This window comes from Lissotriton helveticus, chromosome 10 (genome assembly GCF_964261635.1).
Source record: "Lissotriton helveticus chromosome 10, aLisHel1.1, whole genome shotgun sequence".
NCBI classification, from domain to species: Eukaryota; Metazoa; Chordata; class Amphibia; order Caudata; family Salamandridae; genus Lissotriton; species Lissotriton helveticus.
In genome coordinates, this window is record NC_136071.1 from 558,725,715 (window position 1) to 558,739,183 (window position 13,469).

General features: G+C 46.2%; 1 protein-coding gene across 1 annotated transcript in view; it reads right to left on the reverse strand.

The window, feature by feature from the left end:
* Window positions 1-13,469, reverse strand: part of ATF7IP2 (activating transcription factor 7 interacting protein 2) — a 334,949-nt gene that overhangs the window by 164,977 nt on the left and 156,503 nt on the right. The window contains exon 7 of the mRNA XM_078663103.1: window positions 6,031-6,077. Coding sequence (XP_078519229.1) covers window positions 6,031-6,077 — 47 coding nt within the window. The remainder of the gene's footprint in view (window positions 1-6,030; window positions 6,078-13,469) is intronic.

The following is a 13,469-nucleotide window of genomic DNA, read 5'->3' on the forward strand; positions in this document are numbered from 1 at the left end:
ATCAGATATTAGGACGTATCTCTACCAAATACTAAAAGAAAATTACATTTTGTAACCACAGATATTATGACTATTATCAACCATATAAAATAAGCATCCTGTTATGAGATACAGAGGTTTATACATGAGAAGGTAAAGAAAGAAAAATAAAAGTCAGGTGCGGCAGTAGAAAATGTTAATTTGTTAACACTATTTCTCCAATGTAAGTATCTTAGAAAAATGTGAATGCTCTTTAAAGTTACCTGGTGGTCTCTTGACTAATATGGAACTAAAGTTATGCAATGAGGTTAGGAGGGCCATGATTAAAGGCACATGCATGCATTGTAAGGATACCCAAAATACTGAAGACTTCCTGAGCTATTTTCAAGAACGAGTGATCTGGAAATTAAAGAAGGGGATTTCAACCTTATTAATTAAAGTGCTTGGGTGTGCACTTAATCCAAAGCACATCAAGAGTTAGGAGTGAGACCAGAAAGACTAAATATTAAGTCTCAAAAATACAGAGGACTGAAACAATCTCATAAGACCCTGCTTGTCAAAAATAGATATTAATGTACTTTACAATGCTTCTTAGAGGAAAATACTTGAAAGAGCATCTCAATTTTGCCACTTTTATACAACACACTTCATTGAGCACTCTCCTGCCACAATAAAATAACAACAAATTAGAATAAGATTCCTAACTAATGTTTTTATAGTTATATGTGTTGAGGCCCTCTTTAAACAAAGATTATGAACAGACTTCATATGTTTATTTCTTTTGAAACAAGACAATGGAATAGCAGGAAATGTAGTAGGAAGGCAGACAAGTGGAGTGCAATGGCTATGGAGTAACCAGCAGGACAAGTGTGCACAAACACCAGTGCGGCATGCATCTGGAACCCTAAGCAACAAAAAGTATTTCCCTCATTGCTGCTCCTTCATAGTGTCTATATCCATGCAGTATGGACAGGCTCTCTGTACGTTGAGCATGGCAGAGCAACACAAAAGAATAAAATAGTTAAGCAGTCAAGCTCCGCTGCCCTATGACTATTATCCAAGGAGCTTCTCTGGGGGTTCCAGTGTTTAGTGTGTGCAATGAGGTCTCTACAAGGCAATAGTGCTTCGCACTTCATGGCTTTCCTATGCCAACAGCCTATAATAGCTTATCTGTGAGCCCTACAGCCCTCGTCTCTTCTATTGAATTGCCCCCATTGTGCAAGGAGGGACAACAAATTGTTTTTTTTAAACGATTTTCTATGAAAACATTAGATGAAAGGGTCAGTTTGGCATTTGGGCACCTTACTCTAAGATAGTGGAAACTTGGGGTGAGGAACAATTTTTGCTACCTAAGAAATTTCCTTTCAAGATTTCTTTTTCAAAAGGGGAAATATAGACCACAATGTTACATTGCAGATTCCTAAGCCATTTAAATGGGTCTACTGGATTATCTAGTTCGTGCTCCATTTATTGAAAGACACATTTAAGATTTTCTTTTGATGAATCTATGTTTAACATTATTGTAGGAAGCTGGCTCTGTATAAGATATTGGGTACTTGGTAATAATACCATGCAGAGTCCAGGGGTTCCCCAAAAGTGTACAAGGCGCAATGTAAAACTCAAAGTGGTATTAGCAGTAGTGTGGGTAAGCAGCCTTAGGCCCAAGACAGAGGAGTGTAAGACATTTATTGCACAACAGTGATCAGTAATGGATAAATGATCTAAGGCGATCCAGTTCAATTTTAGAAAATGATACTTTGTAGTCTATCTTAAGACCCAGGTTTTTGAAATCGGGTAAGTAGGTTTTCTAACTAAAAATACTTTACACTTTGAAAAAATCGACAGTTAGAACCTTTTCAACACAGTCCAACGTTATCCTACGAGGAGAGAAACATTACTGTTAAACATTTAAGTACTGAACTTACAATCCTAGTCTTTGGAGGCAACAGTCAACATGGGCCATGGGTTTGGGGAGTACCAAATTCGAGGTCAGGTGCCCAATCCTTTTCAGTGGGGATTCTTCTTTCGGCCAAGAGGGTGCAAGCACGGCACCCACGGTTGCAGGCGGATGACCAACGACAGCAGAGGTAAGTTGTGTAAGGGGTCATAGGGGCACTGTCCGTTACTCTCATCAAGGCCCAGGGGTGCCTTTCAACGTCGAAGTCTTCTTATCAGAGCCATTCACAATCGGGGGAGCCCCTGGATTCACACTGCAGGCACCGTTGTGGAGGTCTGGAGCGATCAGCCAAAGCAGGACACAAGGTCATGATCACTGGGGCGTCTTTACTGCACAGGTGAGCCACTCAGACTCAGGAAGTTGGTTTCAGGTGCACAGTGGGCATAAGATTCGGATCCACCTGGATCTGGAGTCTTTGGAGTAGGTTTCTTCTGGACAGGTTTGCTGTCCAGGGGAGATTGGCGTCTTTGTTGAAGGCAGCAGCCCTCCAGCGGTTTCAGAGTAGCACGATTGTCGAAGCTGGAGACAGTCTGGTAGGGTTGGGGCCAAGGCAGTTGTTGTCGTCAGGCTTCTGCTGCAGGGTGTCTTCAGGCTTCTGCTGCAGGGTGTCTTTCTTATTAGGTCGTCGCAGATCTACTTTCTTGGTCTGGCGGGCACCTAAATACTAAATTTAGGAGGCTTTTTAGGGGAGTAGTAGGTAGGGCCAATGGGCACCTTAACTGGGGTGACTATACCCTTTATTATGGCAACCTCCTGTGAGAGGAGGGCATTGACCTAGCAGTGATTGGTGGGGTCTCTCATCTTCAAAATGGTGGTGACTGAAAGATATGCTTCATCTCGCCTACCCCACTTGACGGGTGGGGTTGGCAGAGTTCGACACACCTCCTAAGTTTTCCCACCCAAAGTGGGGGTGTAGGCAGGGGACTGCCGTCTGCAGAGGCTGGGGGTCTCATTACAAAGGTCACAGGCCTTTGAAGCTCCCTGCTTCGAGCACTGACCCATCCTAGGGGAGGAGGCATGCCACCTTTGTCCAGAATGTGCATTGTTTCTGGTCCCAGAGAGCAGGGGCTCTCTACCCAGGGGGTCCAGAAACAAGTCTGGTAGTAGCTGGCCGCCTACAGCTGATCAGAGACCAGGGTTGGTAGGTTCAAATACTCTAACTCTACTTCTAAGACTCAAATACTGTAGGGGAATATTTGGTCATGCAGTTATGCCCAAACCTGAGATATAGTGCACCCTGCCTTACGGCTGGTAAGGCCTGCTAGAGGAGTGACTTACCTATATCTTAGGTAGTGCTAGCTGGCATGGCACACAGGCAGTGTGCCATGTTGACTTGGTAATTTTGTTACCTCGCAGCGACATGCCAGCTTCAGGGGCAGTCACATGGTACTAGTAAGAGAGTTCCAGGTGACACTCTTCAGCCTCTAGGCCCTAGGTACCCATGGTACCACTTACTAGAGGCTTACAGGGGGAGTCAGAACTACCAACTGAGGACATGTTTTTAGGGAAACCCCTTTAATGGGAACCTGAACAGCAGGGACCCAGTACACTACAGTGAAAGTTGCATCAAAAACCAGGCAACAAGTGTGTGTGTGGGGGGGGGGGACTGCAACAGAACCCCTTTTTCTCACAATCATCAAAACAATCAAAAAAGAAAATATCCTCCAAACTGTGAAGCAACAATAATGATAGAGGGCTTCTGGCATTTAGGTATATTCATAACAGCAGACGCTGACCTTTTCTATACACACAATATAATGGGTCTGATAACACACTTGCAACATGACGTGCACCATTTGAGATCCCTGCCCTGGTCTCTGCTCGGCCAAGCCGACCTCTATAAAATTATGGCCCTACCTAGGTTCCTCTATATCCTACAAAATACACCATACAAGGTCCCAGAGACTTACTTCCATACAATAGAAGGGGAAATTAGGACATTACAACAGAATGGTCGGCCACCACTGATACAATCAACAAATTGACCTGGGGATAGTATGATGGTGGGATGGCGCTGCCTGATGTGAGAGCATATTATTGGGCAGCCCAACTATTGGTTAGAAATCGTTGGGTACACCGCCCTCAAGACGACCCAGCATACCAGATGGATAGATGGCTCATGGGTCCAGGGGGTTATAAAACCTCCCTATACAATAATCCAAACCACTAACATCAGACAATTTCACTTTGGCACAGAGTGACAAAGAAACTAGGACGGTACAACAAACTGACACAGGCTACCTCACTCTGGGAGGCAGGAATATTGGGGAATCTCCGTACCAATCAAGGAATCCATAAATGGAACATTATTGGGATCTCCAAAGAAGGCGATCTCTGGCGTAGGGGGAAAATACTCACATTTGCAAACAATATGAAATGGCAGAGACGGAGATATTTCGTTACACACAAATCAAACACGCACTGACAGCAGCCATCCCATGTGACCAAAACCTGCCAGAGGCTACCCCGCCAGAAGACAGATTGCTCACAGACCACTTGACTTGGACAGCCATCTCCATGACATACCAAAAGATAATTAACAACCTCCCTGATCCACTAACACAACTCTACTCTCGGTGGCAGACTGACTTGGGGGACCTCGAGGAAGACTAATGGCGACAAGGGCTGTCCTCTCCACAAGAAGTGGCTATAACAGCTAGACATAGACTGATACAGCTAAAAACACTACATAAGATGTATTACTCCTGCGAAGCAATGATAAAAATGGGTAAAAAGGAAAACGCACTATGTCAAAGGAATTGTGATCAAGTCGATACATACTACCACATATTATGGGAATGCCAGAACAGTCAACAATACTGGGAGGGGGTAACGTCACAGTTACAACAGGTATGTGGCAAGAAACTGTCACCCCAGCCAAAGATATGCCTCCTCAGTATCTGGGAAGTAACAGATCTGACCTGCATAGAACAAACATGGGCAACTCTGTGGATGGTAATGGCAAAACGGGACATTACCTGTAGGTGGGGAATACAGGAGGCACCAACAGTTGAAGAATGGAAGCAAGATATAGACTGGTGCATGCTGGCTGAAAAAACTGTTTTGTAAATAGGGGATGCCCCCGGAAGTGGGATCGAAAGTGGAGAAATTGGAATGCTTATAGGGGGTATATATGTATTTCTCCCTCAATACAAGAAACTGACATGGAGGGACATGGGCAGCGTTAGACGTTAATGTTGATAATATGTAAAAGGGGGCAAGTGACTGGTAAGGTCGGCAACAAAATCTTGATTATCAACTTTGTGCCTATCTTGTAAAATGTGATTAACTTCAGTTGTTGCATAATTCTAACTTTAATAAACAGATTACAAAAATAAAACTGATCACATTTGCACAGACATTTGTGATAATTGGCAACATTTCTAGGTTTAAAAACATCTCTGGGACTGGGAGCGTTTTTTAATGTATGGAAGAATTCATGATGGGAAAGACAATACACAGACCACAAGCTGGTCAAATGTGTCAACAATAAGCTTTTATATTTAAACCTAGTTGGGATCTCAATTTCATGGTGGGGAGTAAGTTTAGGAAAAGTATAACCCTAGGCCCTGAACACTGACTTCCCTGGCTGTAAAGAAAACAGAGACAGCATTGCCCCTATAAACCACAAATTATGAAGAGTTGGTGTGGATTTAGGGTGCTTCTGTATTTTTTTGTTTTCCCCACCTATGATTTTGTAGTGCTACAGTTCTGTTTTACATTCTCAAAGGGGAATAGAGCCAAGAACACTAATTAGTGGAGCACAGTGATTCTCATCCTGTGCGATGGAATGAATAGACAACACCATTACGAATGAGGTTGAATGGGTTTGAAAGACATGTGCAGCAGGACACTACTGGTGTATGAAAGTGCATGTTTGTTTAGAGTACTGTACTCCCTCTCTTGATTGAAAGAAGTCTGGTAGTGCTGAAAACTGCAAATCAACCCAAATTATTCGTTTTTTTGTTTGATTCTTATCTGACATTAATCAGGAAAAACACTAACAATTCAGGATGTATAAAAACAATTCAATAGCCACACATGTACCAGACCTAATTTTTGATGCTAGTCACAAATTCAAGATGTTTTAATACCTGGAATGCCAGATGTCAAAGATTTCAATCGAACCTTCTCATTGAAGCTAAAAGGACAGAAATAAACAAAATCAAAAACTTTATTTAATGACAGATGTTACCTGGAAGCAATAAGACATGGGGTGAAATAAAAAAACAGGCATGTGCCACATTGCACATTAACAAGTTACTTACCTCCAACACTTTCTCTTGTATGGGCATCTTCTGCATATCTGAAGATGCAGGGCATGGAAAGCACATCAGATAGGGTTTGGGGACATCCTTTGTTAAACCTACATATGCTACTTGCACACTTTTGAAAAACTGCATATCCTAAAGGACTATCTCTTGGCAGCGTGAGCATGAAGGGCCCATATCCGAAATTCGCAGAATCATTCTAAATCATACCTATAACAGAGCAGCTACGACTACTCTACAATGTCTTTGCACTATACAGAGTCAATCTAATTAAAAAGCTTGGTTGCAATCATAACAAAAAAGGAATCACAACCAGCTTATGCCTTCATAGCTTTTTTTTATCCATGCTAGATTTTCAAACTCAAACTTTGCCTAAAACTCATTTTTTGGTCATATTTCTACAAGGCAAAGTTACACATCTGCGGGAAGCCACTTATTTCGTATCACTCCATGCTCCCCCTCAGCTCCCAATAAAAATGGTACCTTATTTGTGTGTGTAGTCCCAGTGCACGCGTCATGAGAGGGCCGAACCAATGTGCAGACATCAGCATTTTCTGTCAAAACTATAACCAAATTTGGCAAGGGGGATAGTCGCAGTATTTGAGCCCAGGCATGGCGGCCACTGAGGGAAACCTATCACAAAATTCCTACCACCTAGTGTTCCCCTAGTTGTGCCAACAGAAACGCGAACCCACGTGTGTGGCTGTGCCGCATGCCCATGACTGGAACAGAACAAACCACTGTCAATTTATATAGCTGCAATGTGATGTAGAATCCGATGTTCACTGAAGTAGCTGTTTGCTTGTTTTGTGAAGGTATTCATAACGGTTAATCGAGCACTTACCTTTTGTTTACTATTGTCGCCTAATCTACAGAACACTCACTAGATCGAGGCCCAACGTTATGTTGAATGGACTTTGATCATTCCTCTAGAGCTTCCTCCTTTGCCTAGTATGGCATAGTATTCAATAACGTCATGTTCTAAGGATTTTGGAACTCTCATTGATATAATATTATTGATGAATTGATATTTAATAATGTGAGTTGTACTGCTTTGCGACTTATATGGTAACAAGAGATGTTGAATGTCTGCAGACATTGGTGGACCATTATGTGATTTATTAGATAGAGGACCCTAGCCGATCCACGGCTTTATTTTTGTTGTTTACACCAGAAACATAAAATCTATTGTTTATACCCACTACCTGTATGGATTCGCCCATCTATGGGCTCTATTGCACAATCTGTGATAAATCCTAAGTTGTACATACTGACATTCCAAGATGGCGCCTAGAGCGACTAGTTTGGGGTTGTCCTCTTTCTATATCTATGTATAGAGTAAGGAAGTGAAAATGTTGCATTTAATCCACCTAAAAGTGTTAATCACTGTTACCACACTGACGAAGGCAACGCGCCGAAACGCGTCTGTGGAGAGTGCCTGTGTGAAATAAACCTGCACGTTGGAAAGTACCCCTCGAGTGCTGTTGTCTTCTTTTGAAACGAAGAGGAATTGGAGCGTTATATATATATACATACATATATAAACATATATATATATATATATATACACATATATATATACATATATCCCCACACACAGTCCTCCGAGCCAGGAGCCCCCAACCCTTCAGGGCGGCCTCTTAAAAATGGGCACGGAGAAGCCCATCAATCACAAGAAAAGAACACAGAGGCCCAGTTCCGGATTCGTGGCAGTTTAATTTGAAAGACCAGCAGCACAAATTACTCCATTTTCCCTACGCGTTTCGGCGCTCCTGCGCCTTGGTCACGAGTGGAGATATGCAAAGTGCTTACGTGCATGCTTTTAAAACAACATTTGGTCACGTGACTGATTGATACTACAACTCCCATAGTGCAATAAAAAGTCATAATGTATTCGGAAGTCCGTATTTCAAACATAGTGCTTACTTACAATGTCTTTACTGCACTGGCATTTGATTTTAAGTCCAAATGGAAGATCAGCACGTGAAAGCTCCTCTAGGCTTAATGCTGGCGTAATGCATACAATTTTTACGAGTGTCCTCCAAACCTGCCTCTTCTCCGGACCGATCAGCACAGGATGTTATCCTTGCCAAATCCCTTCCATGCGCACACACGTTTGCTTTCATTAGCCATCCATTAGTAGGTGTGCATGCACGAGTGGGTCATGCTCCTTATTTAAGTCCACACACAGTCCTCCGAGCCAGGAGCCCCCAACCCTTCAGGGCGGCCTCTTAAAAAAATGGGCACGGAGAAGCCCATCAATCACAAGAAAAGAACACAGAGGCCCAGTTCCGGATTCGTGGCAGTTTAATTTGAAAGACCAGCAGCACAAATTACTCCATTTTCCCTACGCGTTTCGGCGCTCCTGCGCCTTGGTCACGAGTGGAGATATGCAAAGTGCTTACGTGCATGCTTTTAAAACAACATTTGGTCACGTGACTGATTGATACTACAACTCCCATAGTGCAATAAAAAGTCATAATGTATTCGGAAGTCCGTATTTCAAACATAGTGCTTACTTACAATGTCTTTACTGCACTGGCATTTGATTTTAAGTCCAAATGGAAGATCAGCACGTGAAAGCTCCTCTAGGCTTAATGCTGGTGTAATGCATACAATTTTTACGAGTGTCCTCCAAACCTGCCTCTTCTCCGGACCGATCAGCACAGGATGTTATCCTTGCCAAATCCCTTCCATGCGCACACACGTTTGCTTTCATTAGCCATGCACACCTACTAATGGATGAGCCTAGAGGAGCTTTCACGTGCTGATCTTCCATTTGGACTTAAAATCAAATGCCAGTGCAGTAAAGCAAGGCCGCCAGCAATCCCGCTTGCCGTCTCCTCCCGCCGCCGCAGCTCCAACACCTGAGCGCGGCCGCAGTGGGGGGGAGACCTGTGGGGTGGACTGCAAGATCCAGGGCCCTTAGCGGCCGGAAGCCGCGACTACCGGCGCCAGGAGGCGCTTAAATTACAAGGCAGACCACGCGTCGCGGGACGTGGGCGGGCTGTCGCCGGGCTAAGCCCGGGACAAGGGCGGGACCGTCCTAGGCCGTCACAGGCCGGAGCTGGCTGGGCTGAGCCACCCCCCCAACATTTTGTCTACCTTGATTTCCCTCTCTAGCTTGCAAGTACTATTTTATTTTCCTTCATACCACTGACATTGCTGAGGACGGTTGTTCTATTTAGACTGTTCCGTTGCCCATGCCCATGTCAACCAGATCCGGAAAGGGTAGGAAGGTGTGGGGGGGGTGGGAGTGTTAATGGGACCCTCGACAATTTTATAACTCGCGCATTTTCTGTGCTGGAATAAGAAATCGCCTTCACTGAACGCAGATCGTCACTTGAACCTCTTTTCCAAAAGCGCTCTTCTTTAGGGGCCTTAGCTCTAGCTACATCCCCAGCCAATAACACTATGCAAGGTGATGGAGTGCCCCCTGCCCCTGATCGCGATAGTATAGGCGCTATTAGGGCCAGCCTCGATAGGCTGAATGGGGTAGTTGTCTCAAGGTTAGAGTCTTTTGTTCCCCCCGAGTCGTCAGAGCTTCTTTCTTCTTCTTCAGTCCCGCTTGCTCTTTCCTCGACTGATACTATTCACCCCCAAGACTTAAATGCCACTAGCACCTCCCACCTACAAGGGAAATCTGAGGGGGTTGGGGGTTCTACATATTCTTGAAATCCTGCTCTTAAAAGGAAAAGACTTACCAATAGAGGAAGGGGTGGGCTGGCCAAGCTTTCTAAAAAATTTAAAGTTAAACGTACTAATGGTGGTGAGGAACTTGCAGTGCTGGGGAGGGTACACCCTTTGATTCCATCTGAAAAAAATAGTACGACCTCTGACCTGCCCAACCTAGTTTCACACCCGGAGGGTCCAGCAGCAAGCTCTCCTGCTATTGGCTTTCCCTCGCCCTCTCCCCTTATAGAGCTAATTGAGAAGTTGGTAAGGTCCCTGATCCTCCCTGTACTCTAAAGGGTCAAGGATATTGCAGACCGACTAGATAGATTTGAACAGTCAACCCTGGACAACTTTTTCTCTCTCAAATCTCTGTTGAATTTACAAGCTAAGAACATTTTGAGAGAGCGAGAGCAGACTAGTACTCCTGGAGAAGCCCCAGCCCCTGATGCTGTAAGGCCCCAGCCCTCCCCTACATCGGCTCACTCTTCTGGGTTCGTGCAGCAGGCTGCAGAACCGGTTGGACCCTCTACTGGTACGCTTTTATCCAGTGCCAGTGTTTCGCAGGTTACGGGGCAACAGCCAGCCAGCCCTGCTCTTATAGTTACAAACTCCAAGGGCCCCCATAATACGCGACCACAAGTACCACGTTTTAGGAAGGACCCTAAAGCCTTTACAGAGCGTCCTAGGAGAGAGAGACCTGAACCTGTATCTACCATTCAGCAGCCCCCCCAGCCTCCTTTTGAGGCTGCTAGACCTCCTCCCGTAAACCTCCCACCTGAGTGTCAGCCTTACGTTGCTGTCCTTATCAATGTTCCGCCCCTGCAGGCTGACCAGCACGAAACTTACCAGACGCATGAAAACAAATCCATGCACTGGTTAAGAGTGAATAGACCTCTCCCTAGTGAGCTGGATGGCCAGTTGCTTAATGTTAGGAGGGTAGGGTGGGTAGGAAATGGTCACAAGCAATTACAGGGGGACTGTGTGGTGGTCAATTTTAAAGACGTCAGGGTTGCCCAATTCATCTGCAACCAGTAGCCAGGCTACGGAGGGGTGGGTATCGGAGTAGTAGACTTGAGCTACTTTTATGCTAGACCATTGGGTACTTCAAATGTCAACCAGCTAGGGTGGGGTGGGAGGCAAGACTCCTTTTGTCCGGAGAACGACCATTACTCTTCTTCCTATCCACCATTTCCTTGGCCTGGGAATCAAAGGAGGGTGTTTGGGTATTGATCTGATACTTGCTGCTGGGACTCACTCTTCTGTTTGAGCCCAGTAGTAGTTCCCACGACCTGCGCCTTGGGAACTATTAGTGTCACTCCTCCATCGCAGCATGATCCAGGTAGTCCCTTCAATCCTAGTCCCTCACGCCCTGGGATGCCACCAGTCTTGGCTCCCAGCTTTGTCGATTCTAGCATTGGAGGGACTGTGGGGGGAAGGTCCACCATTGGCCTTTTCTGATCAGGTGGGTATATCCAGGCCCGAGCCCCGCAGGGCACCGGCTGTGGCGGATCCAGTTTTTAGGATTCTCAGCTGGAACGTTGCAGCATCTCCAGAAAGCTGGATCTACCTGATTGGAATACTTTTATATAGGCTTATTCAATCTGCATCTTCCAAGAAACGTAGTGCAGGGAACCTTGCCACAAGGTGGGGTATTCATCCTTTTTAGGTCTCGCTGGTAAACTGCATCCGAAGGATGCGTGTCCAGCTGGAGACGTATAGTTGCCTGTCTCGGGGGAAGGAAGGACAAGAGGGTGTTACGAGCCTGAAAGCCGGATTTGGGTGCGTGAACGCGCACGTTCCGTCCCGCGCCGCGCCGTGCACTTCCCTCCCATACTCCCAGCAAGTCAGCCTAACGCGCATGCACGCACACAGACACACACACGTGCGCACACGCACTTACACACACACACACACACACACACAGACACATGCAGACACACGCAGGCACCCAGACAGGCAACCCCCTCTCCCCTCCTTTCTCTTACCTAACCGGGCTTCGGGCTTCTCGGGAGCCTCGCAGAGCACTCGAGCTGCTCTGCCATGCCTGCAAGATGCGGGGCTCTCCCCTTAGGCTTGGGGGTCCCGCAGTCTCCCCGCTGGTCTTCACCCGGGCCCCCTCCTGGGTCCCGGGACTTCAGGTACGGCACTTCGCTGTCGCTCCGGGGCCGGGCTCGCGCTCCGACCTCAAAACGAAACTTGGAAATGTTGCACATGCGCAGGCAGCCCCCGCCCTCCCACTCATCCCAGGCCGGATGCCAAATGCAAAGATACGCCCAAGGCTGCCTACTAGTTAAAAGCAAAACCATTAACGGGAGACTCTGTCTCTTTTCCACCAGGGGTTATGACGTCACAGACACGCATAAACTTAAGCAGCACCGAACCGACACCTATCGGCTGGAGGACACTGCAGTCGGTCTTCCTACATGCTGCCTAATTAACTTTTTCACGCTCTTTTCATCCACCTTATATACGGCTTCCCAGGCTCACTAGGGCCACCCTGCAAGGATAGCCGATACCTGAGACCGAGATTCTAGGTAAGACTTTTGAACGGCCGCGCTGACATAGACCTCGGGCATTTTTATTGTATTTTCTCTACAGCCCGCACTCCTCTTTCCCCTAGCTGATTCTAGAACGTGAGTTGCGGCTTCCTACAACTATCATTCCCAACATGCGCTGTTCATTCACTGCCCTTCTGCCTTTTTCCATTCACTGTCCCACTCAGTGTTCCCATATTCAATTTTCAAGCACCCGCCTCCCTTGTTCCGACCCCCCATGTACCAGTATGCCACTGCTTGGCCGGCGGCGTTAAAGACGAACAGCATGCATTCTGGCCCCTCGTGTCTCAATTAGCCCGTAGGCCCACTAGAGCACAGGCGGAGTGCCCAACACAGGTCGCCAGCACACGGCACCCGCAGGCCACCACCCTTTCTTTGCATTATTACCATGTAAGGTTGCCACACGCCACTAGTGCAGGTGCACGTCACCGCTTATGGGTGACTAGGCTCTTTTCTCCCCTGCGCCATTGTTTCACTTTTCAATATCTGACGACATGGTGCCAATGTCAATCCAGGTTTACCGCCTTAGCTGCCATGTTTGCCCACTAGCTCTCTGCACGCATCGCAGAGAGGTGCTTATGTTAGGCTTCCATCTTTCACGTCAAGCTTGTATTTACGGGCTCTCATTTTCTTCAGGTCTCCCTTCACCAGCACTTATCAAGATGGCCTATTCACCCTTGCCAGCCTTTGACCCAGGCTGGGCCTACTGCACTCACGTCCTCAATGCACGATCCATCTTACATCTGCATTGGTATGTACCCCTCTGTTTTATTTACCCCACCAGGGCCATGCGTGGTCTGTCATTATGCCTGTTCCGCCTCAGAAGCACCACGGAGTCCTGTATCCAATTGTATATGACAAGCGCATATGGGGTCCCGTAGGCAATCAGCTGTACATATCCTCTGTAGCCCTTTGTATGTCATTACATCACTCAGTGCCACCACAGCATTAATCTGTGCACCCATTCAACAACAACTGGTTCAAATATGTTCTCTCAATGTTTGAAGCTTCATTACAAATGTCACAAAAAGA